The 19,391-nt window shown below is 35.5% G+C and overlaps 1 protein-coding gene and 1 non-coding gene across 3 annotated transcripts in view; one reads left to right on the top strand and one right to left on the bottom strand.

The window, feature by feature from the left end:
- C12H10orf67 (chromosome 12 C10orf67 homolog) overlaps positions 1–19,391 on the bottom strand; it is a 120,791-nt gene that overhangs the window by 48,444 nt on the left and 52,956 nt on the right. For both annotated transcript variants that reach the window (XM_047520717.1, XM_047520718.1), the window contains 2 exons: positions 2,924–2,971; positions 2,071–2,253 (listed from right to left, as the gene is read on the bottom strand). In XM_047520717.1, coding sequence (XP_047376673.1) covers positions 2,071–2,253; positions 2,924–2,971 — 231 coding nt within the window. The remainder of the gene's footprint in view (positions 1–2,070; positions 2,254–2,923; positions 2,972–19,391) is intronic.
- Positions 6,933–7,038, top strand: LOC124962531 (U6 spliceosomal RNA). The gene has a single exon (XR_007104537.1). It is a non-coding gene; the product is annotated as a U6 spliceosomal RNA (small nuclear RNA).

Raw genomic sequence — 19,391 nt, 5'->3', positions numbered from 1 at the left:
GCAAAAATATTTTACTGAACATTGCTTGAATATTAAAAATAATATTCTAGAGCTTTTGCTAAAGTCTTTTGTCTGGACAAATTGCTTTATTGCGAGAACTCTAAGAATGGGAACACAATTGACTTTGTCCCTTGTCCCATTTCCCACACAGAGGGCCCTGATGCTTTCTGCAGATCTAAGCACACACCATATGTTCCATCCATATAGACCAGGTTACCTCATGGAAGCTCAGAAGTCTTCCAGGGAAGCACTTACTGGGTGCAACCTTAATTAACTAATTACTTAGGGTAGGGTTGGGAGGGGGAAGAAAACCTGGGAATCAAACTTAACCTTGATATATGAAACCTTAGTATTTGAAACGTTTTACAGATATCAAAAAATAAACCTTACCCAAGGGCACTGTGCAAATACAAATTTTATGTTGTGAAATCTTTCGTACATAAAAATCAGACGGCGATGTTCATATCATGTTTTTCAGACTGACTAAACACTCAGTTTATCACTGAGTGCTCTGCTGTGTGCACCATGTGCCCTGTTCCCACCGAATGACACAGATTTCAAAAAATAAGTATGATTAATGAGATAAGTTAAATGACTGATGTAAAAAGTTCCTGCAAGCTCTCCATTTGGTCATTTACACATAGTAAATACTGTAAAACCCTTTAAAGATAATTTTTAAGAGGCCCAGCTACATCAATAGAGTTAGATATTTAAAGACAGAAGCAGAAAAATTATAACTGGAGTGTGTATTTATAGAGTTAATATACACTGAACAATAAGCTGCATATATAAGAGAACTTACAAGAATAGAAATATTATTGTTGTTAACAATAATGTATAATGTATGTGTATTATATAATGATAGGATAATAGTAGTAATGAACTAGAAAAATATATTTCACTTTAAAATCGAGTCAATTAATATAAAGATGTAAATCCCAGCTTAGGCCATCTTCCCCTCCCCAAGTCCAATTTTTACTTATTGTTACACATTAACTTCGGAGTCTCTCCAGCTGACAAAATGTACTGTTAAGCTCTGGAAAAATCCAGATAACAATCATTACGGTCAGAAGAAAAGAGTGTGGCACTAGAGAAAAACCTATTGAAATGACACCTCCTCAGAGATCCTAAGTCATCTTCGTCTTTCCTTTTTTGGTGTCTTTTCAGTGGGAAGCCCAGAAGGTATCTCCGTCCCTTGTGCCTCTGACTTTGGTTCCTCAGCATCCACCTGTAAATCCAGGACACTGGAGCTTCTGAGCTGGACTCCATTCCAGCCTTGGGGTTGTTGTGGAGACTGGGGCGCCTTCTGCTGCAGCTGCCCCCTGCTGCTGGGACTTTGAGATGGGAGGCTCAGCTGCTTTGCCCCAGTTGCCGACCCCACTCTGCAGTCCTTCCAGACCTCATCTACAGCCTCAGACCTCAGACCCCTGCCACCATGACCGGATTCGTGGCCACCCACTTAGACTTCTGGGAAGACATCCTGCCTCACCACAGGCTCAATAAGTCCAAGGCATGAGACTGGAGCCCCTGGAAACCGGCTAAGCCCTGGACACACCCAGACAAAAATTTCTTAAATAACTTAAGTGCTTAAGTTATTTTTCAGAAGAGCCTCCAGAATCTGTTCAAGGACCTTTGAAACTGGCATTTCAAGAATGGGCATGTGCAGACGCCACCAGCTCATCCGGTCAACAACCTTTTTATCCCACAGGCTCGAAATCACTGCTGCAGAACAGAACTCCCCTGTTGAAAAGGAAACACGCAACCTAGCAAGAGAGATGCTGACCGTCTGCTCCGGTGCAAAGAATCCTAAAACTTCCCTTTCTTACAACCCAGTCAACAAGCGGCTTTTCCTCCCTCACTTCCTAGAAATGCCGACATCCTCTTGGGAGAGCCTAAAAAGGGCATGCTGGTTAACAACCAGACCTAGGTGAGACTCAGGTGTGTTGAGATGGTCAGCCTGGTTGATGCTGGACGGTGAGGTGTGAGGCAGCAGCTGTATTAGTGCTCACAGGACAGGTGCCCTGTGCACACGCAGATGTCATGGGTGGGGGGCTATGTAAGCATTCTTACCTCTTGAGAAGGCTCTTCCTTTGGAATTTTCTTTGAAACCTTTGCTTTTTTTGTCCCAACAGGTGATGCACTACGAACAGCACCAGAGTATGGTCTCAAAGGCGTGGTACTCCTGGATAAAGTCCCAGGATGGGAGGGCCACGGGGACAAAGAGGCTTCTCTTCCCCTGCCTGATTTCAGGTTCTGACACACAAAAAGAACCAACCTGGTTATTCTCATGTCATTCCTCAGATCCACGCTCTCTTCCCTCCCCTGAGCGGGAATCTCTGAGTTGGAAGTTTTCAGTCCCAAAGGGCCTGACTCTGTTCTTGCTCCCAATTCCAGGATCTGCCCTGGCCTGGCTCAATGTGCAGCCTGGGTTCAAGTATCTACTACCCCCGTGAATCCTAGCATTCCAAGACACACATGCCAACAGACTGGTGTGCTTTGGAAGCACCTGGGAAGGTGGGGTCCTCATGGAGTGGGGTGAGGTGGACTGGAGGAAGGGGAGTAGGAGGTAGGAAGGAAGGGTAGGGTGTGGGGCCAGAGGGGCAGTCTACAGGACCACACTTTGACGTGGCTGGCTGGTTCCTTGGCTCACTGTCTCTCCCCCAGCTCTGCTCAACAATCAGCTCCTGGTCTCCCATTCACACCTCTTGCTCCACTTGCAAGCATTTTTTTCTTTTAAACTCAACACTGAATAGTGAAAAACCTCAGTAGAGTACTATAGATTCTCTAATCCAGATACCAAGAGAAGAGAAGCACAGAATAGATGGCGGGTCAGGGGTGGGGCGGGGGTGGGGCCGGGGCGGGGCCGGGGCGGGGCCGGGGCGGGGCGGGGGAGATTGATTAAGCAGAAAACCCTGACACTTACACCGTCGTACTTTCTTCTAACCTCCATGTCTTCTTTCTGTTTATTAACCTGTGGGATGAAAAACCATATTGTTTTTTATCATTTGTGCAAATTAAAAAGGAGAATTTTAAAAAACCCTAAGCAATGAAAGAGTAGCACTTAAAACTATTTCACTGTAGAAACTATTATGAAAATATGAGTTATAATATTGAATGTGAATTAGAAGGAAAACAGATTTGTCTCTAGAATAAAAAGCACTTAAAAATAAGTGAATAGGAATAAATTATATGTATTTAAAGTCATAAGCATTTATTTATTGCTTGAAGTATAACAGCTTATAGAGCTACATTGATTATTTATGATGTAATAATTTGATACATTATTATATTACCTATAAATCCAAGGTCTTAATATAATAGATTTTTTTTGAAAAATTAAGAACTTAATAGTCAGGCTTCACAAAAATAATAAGAGAAATTTTACTTTAAAAGTCGATTTTAATTTCTAGGCATAAAAACATTGAACCAAAAAGTACTATTAATCAATGCTTCAATAAAATTAAGATTCTTTTCATCACACGAATTTATGAATAATGTCAGTGATTTGAATTATGAATAACCTTATTTGAAATTAAATGATGAAACTAAAAGATGAGAAATACATTTAACCATTAATTTCACTGGTATCTGATTGACAACTACAATGAACTTCCAAAAATCTCTCTCATCTTGAACATGGAACAGAACTCAACAAAAAGATATAACATCTTTCAGTCCAGGAGGTTAGTTACTAATGCCTATGAACAACTGTGTTAGAAGGTCTCAGTGGGTTTGAACTCAAGCCTAATAGTTAAATTCCATTATGATGGTTTAAAAATAATTTTTTCCAAAATCCTCAAAGAACTATTTGCAAATTGAATCTAGCACTATAAAAAAGGGATAAGATATCATAACAAAGTAGAATTTTGCTTAGGAATGCAAAAATACTTTAACATACAAAAACCATGATTTTTTTCCTATTATGTAATAAAAGAGAAAAAATACAATTATTTCCATTACTTAAGAAACAGTTATTTATGATTAAAAACTTCAAAAATTAGGGAACTCCTAAAACTCGACAAATGCTTTCCATGAAAAATTTATAGCCAAATCATATTTAATGATGAACTAATAAATGATACTCTCCTAAAATTGAGAACAAGGCAGAATACTCATTTTCACCATTGCTATTCAACATTATATTGGATGACTTGTTATTGCAATAAGACACTAAAAAGAAATAAAGCATAAAAATCAGAATGAATAAGTAAAACTGTCAGTGTTTACAGAAGACCTGATTGCTTACACAAAAGAAATCACAAAGAATCTACAAAACTATTATAGTAACTAATAAATTAATCCAGTGAGCCTGTAGGATACAAAGTTAACATAAAAATTAATTGTATTTTTGTATATACTAGTACCAAACAATTGGAAGTAAAATCTAAAAACAATTTCAGTAACAACAGCATCAAAAATATAAAATACTTAGGAATTTAACAAAAGATGTGCAAGACCTCTACCCTGAAAATGACAGTCTATTGCTAACAAAATTAAAGGAGAACTAAATGAATGGAGATATATCATGCTTATAAATTGAATGACTCGGTCTATAATATATTAATATATTAATCCCATAAAATTGACCTATAGATTATGATCACAATCATGTCAATTACTTTTTGGTAAAAATGGACAAGCTGTTTCTAAAATCTACATGAGAATACAGAGGATCTAGAATTTTTAAGATGACTTTGAAAAAGAACAAAGTTGGAGGAGCTACTGCACCTGACTTCAAGATTCACTATAAAACTATAGTGACTGTGTGGTACTAGCACAAGGATAGACAAACAGTAGAACTGGATAGAGAACCTAAAAATACAATGGTTTTTAACAAAGATGCCATCAATCCAATGGATGAAAAAAGTTTTTCAACAAGTAAGTGTTGGAATCAATGAATAACCTTTTGGAGGGGAAAAACAGAATTTTGACCCCTATCTCACACCATACACAAAAATTAATATGAATCATATTGTTAAACAAAAGACTAAAATCATAATAGCTTAAAAATCATAAGGGAATGTCCTCTCAACCTTAGGTTAGAAAAAGTTTCTATATATATAAAGGAATATTCATAAAAGAGAATAACTGGTAAAAATTAGACTTTTGTCATTAAAAACACATTGTCAAGAAAATGATCAGAAAAAGCAGAGCAGGGAGGAAAATATCTACAAAGCACGTATTTGAGAACAGATTGGACCCAAGAAACAACCTGTGGATTGTGTTGTAGTCCCCTGCTTAGTTTTTAATAATTGCCAACTGTTTGCCTAGTTATACCCTTTTCTGTTTCCTTGCCTACATTCACTGTTACCACTATTTTTTTCTCTTTAAACTTTTTAGTTTCCTAGGTGTATAGTGATATCTTATTGATTTGCATTTATCTTATTGAGCATGGTTCATGTGTCTCTCCAAGAAAACATCTATTTTAGTCTTTTGCCCAATTTTTAATTGGAATGGTTTGTTTTGATTTTATTTTTTTTTTCTGTTAAGTTTTTGGAGGTTTTTACAAAGTCTGATATCAGTTAGAATATCGTTTGCAAAAATTTCCTCTTCCAAGTCTACAGTTCATCTTTTCACCTGCTTTCCATGTGTTTTGTTTTGTTTTTATTTTGTGGGGATTGAACCTATGGGCACTTCACCACTAAGCCACAGTCCTTTTCTTTCTTTCTTTTTTTTTTTTTTAATTTTGAGACAGGGTCTCACTAAGTAGAGAAGTTTGGCCAGGAACTTGTGATCCTCTTGCCTTAGCCTCCTGAGTTGCTGGGATTATAAGTGTGTGCCAAAGTACCTGGCTAGCATGTGTGTTTTATGGTGCAAAAGTTTTTAATTTTGATGAAGTCTGTGTCCCTTCAAAATTCATGTTGATTTAATACTAATACCAATACCAGGAAACAAGGTTTTGGAACTAAATTGGTCTAGGTCAGGTCATGAGAGTAGGAGCCTCGTGATGGGATTAGTGTCTCTTTAAGAGGAGGCAGGTCTCTCTGTCTCTTTCTTTTTCATGAGCATGCTCTGAGGGAAGGCTAGGCGAGCACACAGTGAGTTGTCGTCGTCTTCAACTTAGGAAGCTGGCCTTCACCAGACACCAATGATTGCACTTTGGTCTGAAGCTTCCAAGACTCAGAACTGTGAGAAATAAATATTTGCTGTTGAAGACACTCACTGCACAGTATTTTATTGTAGTAGCCTAAGTAGGCTAAGACAAAGTCCACTTTGTCAATCTTTCCTTTTATGGATTGTGCTTTTGGTATTAGGTCTCAGAACTCTTTGCTCAGCTCTATATTCCAAAGATTTTCTTCTCTATTTTTCTAATTCTTTATAATTTTGTATTTCACACATTGTTATGGTTTGATATGAGGTGTTCCCCAAAAGCTCATGTGTGAGGTAATGCAAGAAGGTTCAGAGGTGAAGCGATTAGATTATGAGATGTATAACTTAACCAGTAGATTAATCCACGGATATGGATTAACTGAGTGGTAACTATAGGCAGATAGGGTGTGGCTGGAGGTGGGGGCATGCCTTGTGGTTTATATTTTGTCCCTGGTGAGCAGAGCGCTCTCTGCTTCCTAGTTGTCCTGTCCAGAGCTGCTTTCCTCCACCACACCCTTCCACCATGATGTTCTGCCTCATCTTGGGCCCAGAACTAAGAAGTTGGCCAGCAATGGACTGAACCTCTGACAGCATGAACCAAAATAAAATTTCCCTCCTCCTAGTTCTTCTTGTCATAACTTTTGGACACAGGAATGCAAAACTGACAAAAACACACATAAACCCACAATCCGTTTTGAGTTACTTTTGTGCAAAGTGTGGAGTTTATATAGAGGTTATCGTTCTGGCCTATGGATTTCCAGTTCCTCCAGCATCATATTTTTAAAAGGTTAGCTTTCCTCCACTGAGCTGCTTTTACACCTTTGTTGAAAATCAGTTGAACAGTGCTTGCTTTGACAGCACATATACTAAAATTGGGCAATTCAGAGAAGATCAGCATGGTCTCTGCGCAAGGATGACACTCACATTTGTGAAGTGTTCCACATTTTTAAAAGAAGAACGAAATAGTCATTTGCTGGTAAATGGATGGAACTGGAGAACATCATGCCAAATAAACCAGACTCAGAAAGTTAAGGATTGAATGTTTTCTATCTTATGTGGAAGCCAGAGAACAAATATAAAAACAATCTCTCAACAAGAGAAGAGAGGTCAATGGTACAGAAGTTGCAAAGGGTTGGGGCAAAGGGGAGGGAGGAGATGAGGGAAAGGGAAGGAACTGGGGAATAAAGTTGACCAAATTATGGTATGTGCATGTATGAATCACAATTCATTGCAATTATATATAGAACTATAATGCACCAATTAAGAAAATAAACAGAAGACCAATAGAGTAGAGGAAGGGGATATGGAGTGGGGGAGGGAAAGAGGGAGTAGTGGGGACTGAAATGGAGAAAACTGTTATATGCATTTATGAATATGTAACAATGAAATCCACTATTTTGTATAACTATAATGCACTAAAAAAATTTTTTTTAAACGTGTTGATTCCAGAGACTTGGGAGGCTGAGGCAGGAGGATCATGGGTTCAAAGCCAGCCTCAGCAACTTAGTTACTTAGTGAGACCCTGTCTCTAAATAAAAGATTTTTAAAAAGGGCTGGGGATATGGCTCAGTGGTTGAGTGTCCCTGGGTTCAATCCTCAGTACCAAAAAAAAAAAAAAAAAAAAAAATTTTGATCTATTTCTGGGTAGGGTTCTGGGTTCTCTTTTCAATTCCCTTGATTTATATGTATACTCCCTTACCAATACCATGCTGTTTTGATGACAATAGCTATATAAAATGCTAAAATGCCTCAATATTAGGCACAGTGAGTCTTTTCATATTATTATTCTTATTTTTCCACATTTTTATTGGTGCATTATAGTTGTACATAATGGTGGGATATGTTGTTACATAAATGTACATGCACACAATATAACAATATAATTTGACCCATATCATTCCCCAGTATTCCAATTTACTCTTCTTTTTCAAGACCAACTTAGGTATTCTAGGGACTTGCTTTTCCATATTAATTTTAGAATAAACTTGCCAATGTCAACAAAACACCTTGCTGAGATTTTGATAGTAAATGGCATGAAACTACAGATCAAATTTAGGAAAAACTGATCTCTTTACTGTGTTGAGTTGTTCAATCCATGGACATAGCATATCTTTTCAAATGACTTTCTTACAATACTCCTTGGTTAGCAAGGAGCTAAATTTTATTGATGAATCACTATTTGTGATTCTTTTCCTACATAGCAAGTTTGATTTACTAATATTTGCTACTGTCTTTGGTTTTGATATCATGGTAATACTAGTTTCATAAGATGCCAATGGAAGAAATCCCTCCTTTTTTATTTTCTGGAATATATTGTGTAAAATTGATGCTAGCTCTTTAAATGTTTGGTAGAAATTTCTAGGGAAATCGTCTAGACCTGAGTTTCCTTTTTGAAAACTTCTAAATTATGAATTTGATTTCTTTATGGTTGTGTGACTATTCAGACTATTTACTCTTGATTGAATTTTGATAGTTAGTGGCTTTTAAGGAATTGCTTCATTTTTTCTAAACTATGAAATTTATGAGCATAAAGTTGTCTGTAGTTTCCCAGATTTTTCTTTTAAAGGTTGCACATTCTGTAGTTGTATCCTCTTTCAAGGCTGGTTCTAGAGATTTGTATCTTTTGCCCATTTGCATATTTACTAGACTTACTAATAAATAAATAGCAGTGCATCAATTTTATTGATTTTTTCAAAGAATCAGCTCTTTGTTCACTGATTTTCCTTGTTTTCCTACTTTCCATTTTATTGATTTCTGCTATTATCTATATTGTTTCCTTCTTTCTTATTTGAGCTTCTTTTATTCTTTTTCTGATTTCTTGAGGTAAAAACTTAGATTGGCTTGTTCTCCTCTGTAAGCACTTGGTGCCATAGTTTTCTTTCAACACTCTTTTAGCTGTCTTTCCCATATTTGGAATGTCTTAATTTTCATTCAGTTCCACTTTTAAAAAAATTTACATTGAGACCTCCTCTTAACCTATGGATTGTTTGGAAATGTGTCGCTTCATATCCAAGTGTTTGGAGATTTCCCTCTTGTCTTTCAGTTATGGATTTCATTTGATTCCATTACAATCCATTATAATTAGAAAACATGTTATATAAAATTTACTGTTTTACCTATTTATTTATTGTGGTACACCCTCAGTCTCCTTATTTTTTTTTATTTTGAGACAGGGGCCTGCTACTTTGCTGACGCTGACCTCGAACCTACAATTCCACTGCCTCAGTCTCTTGCGTTGCTGGGATTGCAGGTGTGTGTTACTGTGTCTGGTTAAAAGTTAAAAAGTTTAAAATGGGCTCAGATTCATTTTATGATTTGGGATGCAGTCTATGGTGGTGAATAGGTACTTGAGAAAATGCACATTCTGCTGTTATTGCCCGGATGTTCCCTGTGACAATCAGATCCTATTCATTGCTGTGCTATCCAGTTCTCAGTCTTATGTCCTTACTGATTTGTTGTCTAATAGTTTGATCCATTGTTGAGAGGAATTTTTAAATTCCCCAACGACAAATTGTAGATTTGGTTTTTTTCTTTTTTTTTTTTTTTTAGCTCTACCAGTAGTTGCTTTGTGTATTTTGAGACTATTGTGTATACCTATACACATGTAGGATCATGGTGTCTTCCTGGGCCATTAATATTTGTAGTATTACATAATGTCCCTCTTTGTTTATAGTAATTCTATTTGTTCTAGTCTACTTTATCTGAAATTGATAGACTCAATTCTGTGTTTCATTTTGAAATTAATGTCTAAAAACTATCTTTTCCATCTCTTATTTTCCACTTACCCATGTCATTGGATTTGAAGTGAATGTCCTATACACAACCTATTACTGGCCCTTTTTTTTTTTTTTTTTTTTTTTTTTTTTGGTGGTTCCTGAGATTGAACTCCGGGTCTCAGGTAGGCAAGGCAGGTGCTCTACACTGAGCTACATCCCCTGTCCTTTTCACATGTTGAGATAGGATCCCACTAAGTAGCCCAGTCTGGCCTTGAACCTGTGATCCTTCTGCCTCAACCTCCAGAGGAGCTGAGATTACAGGTGTGTGTCACTGTAGCAGGTTGGATCACGTTTTTTGAATCTACTTGCCCAATATCTATCTTTTAATTGGTGCACTCAAAATATTTACATTTATGGTAATTATTGATACAGTAGGGCTCAGTCTGCCATTTTATTATTTGTTTTCTGTGTATTTCCTTTGTTTTGAATCCTTTCCTTTTGTCTTACCTTTTGTGGGTTACTTACATATTTTAAAAGATTCCAGTATGGTTTATTTATTGTTTCTGAGTGTGATATTTTGTAAGGATTTCTTAGTGCCACAATAGGTATTTATAATACACATATATAATTGATCACAGTCTCCTAATATCCAATGAAGTATAGAATTGTTAGTCTTTAACCTCCCATTTCTAAAGTGTAACTGTCTTAAGTACTTCCTCTACAAACAATGAAGATAACACCTTAGATGGTATTATAATTATTGCATGAACTATGAAATTTGATTTCAGAAACCCAAGAGAAGAGAGTCTATTATATTTACCCTCATTTCTGCCCACTCATGGGCTTTTCTTCCCCCCTAAACTCTGGATGCTATCATTCACTGTCCACATTTCTTTTTGTATAAAGAATTTCCTTTAGTATTCTATTAGAGCAATTTTACTGGCCACAGATTCTCTCAGTTTTCCTCCATCTGAGAATGTCTTTATTTCTCCTTTATTCTTAAAGGATAGTTATGGCTGATATATAATTCACAGTTGGCAGTTCTTTTCTTTCAGTACTTGAAAAATGTTCTGTCACTTCTTTTTTTGGCCTCCATGGTTTCAGACAAGAAATGTCATTTAAATTTGCGTTCCATTACAATACAATTCATTCAAATTATTGTTTCTCTCTGGCCACTCTAAAGATTTTTTTGTTGTTGTTTGACTTTAATTTTCAGAAGTTCAATTATCATGTGTCTAGGTTTGAATTTCTAAGATGTATTCTACTTTGAATTTTCTCAGTTTCTTAAATCTGTTGGTTTATGTCTCTCACCAAATTTAGGAAGTTATCAGCCATTTCTTTGAATCTTTTTTTCAGTCTCACTTTCTCCTCTTCTTGGACACTGGGGATACAAATGTTAACTCTTTTGTTATGGACCACGCACCCCGAGCTTGAAAATATATTGCCATTTTTTAAAATGTACTCATTTAAAAAAAATCTATTTTCTGTCTTGTTCTGATTGGGTAAATTCTAGAGATGAGTCTTCAAGTTCAGATCTTAACCTCCATCTTTTCCACTCTCCTATTAGCCCATTCACTAAACTTTATTTCAGTGTTTCTCAATTCTATAATTTCATTTTTTAAAATGTTATCTCTATTAGCTGAGATTTCATATTTTTCCATTTGTTTCAAGAGAGTTCATAATTTCTTGACAAAGCATTTTCATAATCATTTTTTAATCCTTGTCAGATAATTCTAACATCTGAATTTAGTAGGTATTAAAATCAATTTTCTAAATGCATTCTGTCATGTACAAATTAGAAAAAATTTTTTAAAAAATTTTAAAATTCAATCAATTTTCTTTTCTCATTCATGTGATTTTCCTACTTCTTGGCATAAGTGATTTCTACTTGTATCCTCAACATTTAAATGTCATATTATGAAACTGGATCTTTTTCAAAAGATATCCTTTAGTTGTTGATGGACACAATACCTTTAACTGATTTATTTATTTTTATGTGGTGCTGAGAATCAAACTCAGGACCTCACATGTGCTAGGCAAGTGCTCTACCACTGAGCTACAACCCCAGCCCTGAAACTGGATCTTACTGAATCTGTTTTAGTAGGTATGCTACGTACATGCATAGTTGAGATTCCTGCTGACACCACCCAGTAAAAGTGGAACACTAGTTCGAATCTCCTCACTACAGACAGGTGGAGTGGACATTCAGCTCCTCCTGTCACCAGAGAAGGGTTCAGGAGAGGTTTGACTCAGACCACATTTTTGCTGCAGGGTGGGGCAGAAGTTCAGTTCCCTGTCAAGTAGCCTTTTACAACCTCACTCCTCCCAGTGGAGATGCAGGCCCAGCTCCCCAGTTAAGCTCCACTCACGTGGGGAGCCCAGGGAAGTACAGTCCGAGCTGGCCACATCTGGCACCTCCTCATTTAGCCACCTGTTCACTCTCACTGATGCTGGATGTGAGTAGGCATCTTGTTTTGTACTGATTTTAAAGAGACTGTTTCTTGTGTTTCTCCATGAAGTACAATGTTTGCTGTGGGTTTTACTCATTAGCAGGCCAAAGAGGGTTCCTCATTATTCTTCTGAGGTGTGTGTGGAGGGAAGGGGAGAGATTGGATGTTATTTTTCTCAAAAAATTTGCATGCGCCTATTCAGATTATCATAATTTTCTTCTTTAATCTGCTCCAGTATGGGAATTATGTTAGTGGTGCTTGCTTATTTAAAAAAAAAAAAAACAACTTAACATGGTTCTTTTGCATTTTGCAACTTTTGCCTAGTATTATATGTGAAATTCATCCATCTTTTTCATATAATTGTAAATCATTCCACGATAAATTTCATTCTGTGAATGAACATTTAGATGTTTCTGGGATGGGGCTATTACCAACGATGTTGTCTTGAGCATTCTTGTGCAAGTCTCCGGGTGCTCATGTGTACAGTCATTCTAAGGTATGTCCACTTTAAACTTTAATAGGTAGTTTGCCAAACAGTTGTCAAAATTGGTTCTACTAACTTAAACTACTACTATCGCCATATGAAAGTTCCATTGCTTCACAGCTCTGAAAAATCAGTAGTTTTCTTTTTTATAATTTTTCACCAGTCGTAGGTAATGACATTTATTTACGGTTTTAATCTGTTTCATGGGTTATTAATGAGGCTGAATACCTTCTCAGGTTTCCCATCTGAATGTCTCTTTTCAACTCTTTCCCTATTTTTCCATTGGAGGGTATATTTTTTCATTAAAAAGATGTTTGTACTTTATTTAATTCTGGGATACTCATACCTTGTCAATTCTGTGACTTGTATTTTAATTTTTTATATAGTTTTTTGATGAGAAGTTCTTAATTTGAACAAAATAGAATTTATTATTTTTTCTTTTTGATTTATAACATCAGTATTTTACTAAAGAAATCCTCTGAACTCCATCATATGAAGATATTATATCACTCTCTAAATCTTGATACTTTAAGTTTCTACTTTAGGTTTTTTCAGTCTACTTGAATATCGGTTTTGTTGTTAGTGTAAAATGAGATGGAATTTCATTTTTCCTTATGGACATTTATGTTACAGTGCCATTCACTGAAAAGTTCATTCTTTCCCACTGATAAGCGGTGCCGTCTCTGTCTTATATTAAAGGTGCATATATACACTGATGTCTGCTTCTGAGTTCTTTGTTACATTGGTCTGTTTATCTTGCTTTATGCTGATCATGCATTTTGTTTATTAATTAGCAACTTGATTCTCAAGTTCCATGAAGGCATCTTAGCTATTTTTGACCTTGTTTTACTATACATATACATGGATCATCAAATTTTAAACCCTCCTCCTGTAATTCTTATTAGGAATATATAATATCTATACATTGGAGAGAAATTATTAATTTTTAAAATTTGAGTCTTCTAACCCAATTCATTCCATTTATCTGCTTCCTTATGTTTTGCTTGAAGAGTCAAACAGATTTATTTCTTTTTATTTTCCACTTTTTTTTGCTACTCCTATAAATGCATATCATTTAAAAATGTCATTTTCTATTGGTTAGCTGACATAGAAATAATTATGTTTTTTGTGTATTGAGTTTTTATAAAATGTCTACAGAGCTTGCGAAGTGGGTATTGACAGTTTCATGCATTTTATTTCCTTTCTTTGCCCCACTGAACCAGTTACTACCTCCAATGCAATTGCAATAGAAATGGAGAGAACCAGCATTTTAATCTAGCTATCAATATTTACCATTAATTGTAATTTTTTATAAGTTTTTCATAGATTCCCTTTACTAGATTTAAAAATCTGTTTTATTCCTATTTAACTAAGAGGTGACTTTTATTTTTAACCAATTAGTGGATGCTGCTTTTTAACAAATACTTTTTTCCCTGACAGTATTTAAGAAATCACATGGATTTTTCTCCATTATTCTGCACTGAATTTAAGTATCAATTTTTTAAAATTTTTAGTCTTAAATTCTTGGAATAATTTCAACTCATTTATAAATTGTTTTTGGATTAATTATGAATGTTTAATCATCCAATTTTTTTCTCCTTTAAGTAATTTGAAAGTTACACTGTTGGTTTCAATTCTTCCATTGGTTTGTCTATAAATTGCAACTTGCATGTTTCACTTATCAAAATGTAAATGTAATAGTTTTTTTCATCTTCAAAATAATTCAAAGGAATTGAAATAATTTAATTTTATTGTTGTTCTGTATTTCTTTAATCCATTTTGAGTTACAGTAGGCTATACTTTTACAGTATGCAATCTGATGAGTTTTGAAATATGATTACACTCTTAAAATCATCACTATGGTCAAGATAATAAATATATCCATCCCTCCCAAAATTTCCTTTTGCACCTTTGTAAGTGATCATGCTATACTTTCCTTCTCTATCACTAGGCAACCACTGATTTGCCTTCTATTACTATATATTAGTATTCACTTTCTAGAATTTTAAATAAATTGAACCATACAAATTATTATTTGCTTTGTCTGGCTTCTTTCCCTCAGTATAATTAAAGATTCTTTTTTTTTTTTCTTTCTTCCAGAGCCTTGTGCTTGTGAGGCAAGCACTCTACCAACAGAGCTATCTCCCCAGGCCCCTAGAGATTCATCTTTGATGTGGTATATAAGAGTAATCAATTCCTTTATATTGCTGGTAGTATTTCACTGGATAAATGTACTAAATTTTATTTATCTGTTAATAAATATCAGGGTTTTTCTAGTTTGGGGCTCTTACAAATATTGATACTGAGAACATTTGTGTATGAGCCTTTATGTAAATATATGCTTTTATTTATCTTGGGTAAATACCTAGGGGAAGAATGGCCAGATCATATGCAGGCATAGATTTTTTAAAATTTCTTTTAACTGCTAAAATATTTTCCAAAGCAGCTGTATATTTTACATCCCTATGCAAGTCCTTGGTTGGATACATTTTATAAATATTTTTCCCTATTCCAAGTCTTGCCATTCATTTTTTGAACATTATGAACAGTGAAATTAAAAAAAATTTTTTTTGATGAAAGGAATTAATGCTATTTAAGGAATCTTTGCCAAACCTGTAGTTGCTAAGATCCTCTCTTATGCCTTACTCTAGAAGGTTTGTAGTTTTAGCTATTACATCTAAGTTTTGGATCCACTTCAAGTTTTTGTTTTATTTTTATTTTTTTTAGTTGTAGGTGAACACAATATCTATTTTATTTTATTTTATTTTATTTTATTTTATTTTAATGTGGTACTGAGGATCGAACCAGGGCCTCACGCATGCTAGGTGAGCACTCTACCACAAAGCCACAACCCCAGCCCCAATTTCAAGTTTTTATATGAGGGGTTGAGGTTCATTTTTTACTTAGAGCTGTCCAATTGTTCCGGCAGCATTTATTGAAAAGATTTTCCTTTACTGCTTGAATTGCCTTGATTCCTTTGTCAGAAATTCATTCACCATGTGTGAGCCAGAGTCTATTCTGGGCTTCCTATTCTGTTTCATCAATCTATATGTTTATCCTTATGCCAATACCACTTTCCCTTGACTACTAAAACTTTATAGTAAGTTTTGATATTAGGTCGTATGAGTCTTACAACTTTATTCCTCTAAAAACTATTTTATCTACCCAAGATCCTATGTATGTTCATACAAATTTTAGGATAGGCTTGCTGGTTTCAACAGAAAAATCTGCTGGGATTTTATTTACAGAGTAATTTGGAGAGAGCAACAAGCTTAGTAATATAATTCCTCTAAAACTCAAACATAGTATAACTCTCCAGCTATTTGAGGTTTTTATTTCCCTCCACAATATTCTATGTTATCTGCTGTACCAGTTTTGTATACATTTTGTTAAATTCATCCAAAATTTTTTCATATTTTTGATACTATTGAGAAGAATTTCAAAATGTCAATTTTTGATTATTCATTGCCTATATATAGAAATACATGATTTTTGTATCTTGAGTTTTGCAACCTTGCTAAAATTCACTTACTAATTTAGGTAGGTTTTTTTGTTTTTGTTTTTGTGGGTTTTTTTTGTTTTGTTTTGTTTTGTTTTGTTTTTGGTAAATTTCTTAGGATTTCCCACATAAATGATCCTGTCCTCTAGGAATAAAAGTCTACTTTTTCCTCTCTAAACTGGATGGCAGTTATTTCCTTTCCTTGTATCACTGCACTGGTTAGGACCTAAAATACAATGTCAAATGCAAGTAGAAAGAGCAGAAATCTTTGTCTCATTTATGACCACAGATTTAAAACCTTTAGTCTTTACCATGAAACATGAAATAGCTGTTTTTTGTCATCTTGAGGAAGTACATTTCTACTTCCAGTTTGTAAAGAGTTTTTAATCACAGGGGATACTGGACATTCATAAGATGTTTTCCTGCATGGTTCTGCCCTCTGGCTCCAATGTCTTACACCCTTCCCATGAGCAAGATACACTAATCTTCATCCTACGCTTCCCAAAACCTCACCCTACTATAGCATTAGCTAGGATGCTGGGATCTCTTTATCTAAATCAGGTGCAGGTAAAAATGAGGTTCTTTGACACCAGTCTCTCTTGATCCAAAGACCCAGGAACTAAAGAGACAAGCTATTTGTCTCCACGCAGCCATCATACCAAGGTGGTACATAGGATCAGCACTAGAGACTTTACATGCTTCCTAAAGGCAAAGAACGAGAGCAAACTGCAATCACTGATGCATAGTAATTTTGAAATCCAACTAGGCATACATGACCATATCCCACAAACAATAAATAATGTAAGAAAACTCCAACTTTTGAAGCCCATGAAGTTGTTTCTCTCCCTATTGTTTATCACACATGCTTCCTTATCTCTGACTGTGTGATATTCAATGGTCCTTATAATTGTAAGGGAGAATTCTGGTAATTCTCTGAGGCTCAGGACTAAAGTAATTTCCTGCGGAGAGTACTTTCATTGGCTTCTGCCAGAGGTCCTTCCTGTTCACGTAAAACTAAACTGAGGGTTTTGGATTCCTTGGATACAAACTCGAGTTGCAAACCGACTGGGAGCCCTAACTACCTTTAAAACCTCTCAGGAAGAGACTGTTCAATATGGAAGCAGCTTTCCCTTGTAATCCTCTGAGTATTGAAGAGGTATTACCTCTGGTTTACATTCACTTTACAGAAATGACCTATTGGTTCTCAGCCTAATGTGAGAGATCACTGTTGATCACCTCTATACACACAAACACACACACACACACACACACACACACACACAACACAGTCTGTAGCATGCCCTGGATTGTGACTTTTGTTTGGCACAGATTAGCAAATTCCCATTAGGCAAACAGCTTGGGACACTCAGTGGACCCCTAGGGTTTCCTTTGATGTTTGACTTTTGACCTAGAAATTTCTCTCTCCCCTGTCTACTCTCTGATGCTTCCACAAAGGTGTTTGTAATATTTTATCTAAAATATTTTTGGATTTTTCTAGTGGAGTTGGTTTGAATGCTTAGATCACTTGATAATTTCTTCTAGTAACCAATATCATTGTGATCAATATTAAAAAGTTTGAGCTTTCTTTCCCATTGAATTTCAATTCTGTCTCACAATCCTCTCAATTACATTGGCAGTGATACATGAACTTATGTCCATTTGGAATCCCTGAACTAATAGAAGTTTCCAGGTCTCTAGCCATTGGGGTGACAAACCATCCTGATTTCCAGGACTTGAGTGTTTCCTAGGAATAGGACTTTCAGTGCTAACCAGGATGAGTTGGTTCCTCTATCATGATCATTGTCGTACATTCATACCTTCATACCTTACTAACGGGAACAGATAAACCTGTGGCCCAGTATCTCCTCCATTTTCATTCTCTTGGTTGGTCAGTGAGATGGCTCAGCAGGGAGGAAGTGAGTCTCTGAACAGCTGCTGATACTGATGGCTTTAATGCCACCTCTCCTAGCTCAATTATGGGTACTTTTCCTTTTAGGAAGACATTTCCTGACCAGGAAGTTCATTGTAATGCAATGAACTATATGGTCTCAGTTCTCTTTCCAAATTTCTCTATAAATTTACAAAGAGTTATTGGAAGTGGAGTCCCTTTCCTGCAGTACTTTCTGTGATTCAGCCTGCCCAAGCTTACTTTTTGGTTGGTTAATAAAAGGTCAAGAGAGTATTTTCTTCTTGTTACTGTCTTCTTGTAAGTTTTTAATCAGTATGGTTTATATCTACATCATGTTTGCCAGTGTCCCTTGCCAACCAACAAGGAATATAAGAGCACAACACTACAAAGTACCCACAGGAAACAGCCTAACATTGTTGACAGATTGAGAATTTCCTCAAATGGGAATCTGGAATTTTCTGAATGAGCTCAGTATTAATGACTTATGTTCATCAAAAGGTATTAGTATAACATTGTAAATGTGATATGTCAAGGGAAAGAATCAGTGAATAAATAAGAAGGAAGAGAATCAGAATCATAAAAGGACAAAGATATTTAACGTAACAACACCTGGTTAAGGGTATTTCCTTATTAAATAGAGCATCAGATCTCAATGCATGGCCCAAGGACTCTTGGGTCTCCAAGACTTTTAGGGGTTCTGTGAAGTCTAAATTATTTCATAGAAATATTAAGATATTTATTACCTTTTCTTCATTCTCAAGGCCTCTTAAGAAAACAGTAGAATTTTCCAGAGTCTCTGTTACGTTTAATCATGACAGGGAATGCAGAACCAGACATGAGGGTGCAAGTTTCTTCAAGGAAGTTAGATATTTTTTAAAAATTGCAAAAATATAAGAATATGTAAACATATTCTGTTTTGGAAAATATTTTTATAAATACTATGTTATTTATGTTAGCATTGTTATTTTCAATGATTTAATAAATCATTTGATTTTGTTTTAATTTTACAGATAGCAAAGAAACACAAAGAAAACACATCTAAACCAAATGTCTTTGTCAATAATTTTTAAAAGCGTAAAGGGATCCTGAGACCAAAAAGTTCGAGAACCACTGGAATAAGAAGCAGAAATCAATAGTGAAAACCACATGAAAGTTATTCTACACATTGTGAGCTACATCACATGTGTTTATCAACAGTATTACCAGTTTGCTGAACTATTACAGTTCACGCTGTTGTGTGGGT

The sequence above is a fragment of the Sciurus carolinensis genome, chromosome 12 (genome assembly GCF_902686445.1).
Source record: "Sciurus carolinensis chromosome 12, mSciCar1.2, whole genome shotgun sequence".
NCBI lineage: Eukaryota > Metazoa > Chordata > Mammalia > Rodentia > Sciuridae > Sciurus > Sciurus carolinensis.
This window is presented reverse-complemented; position numbering and strand designations above follow the sequence as displayed.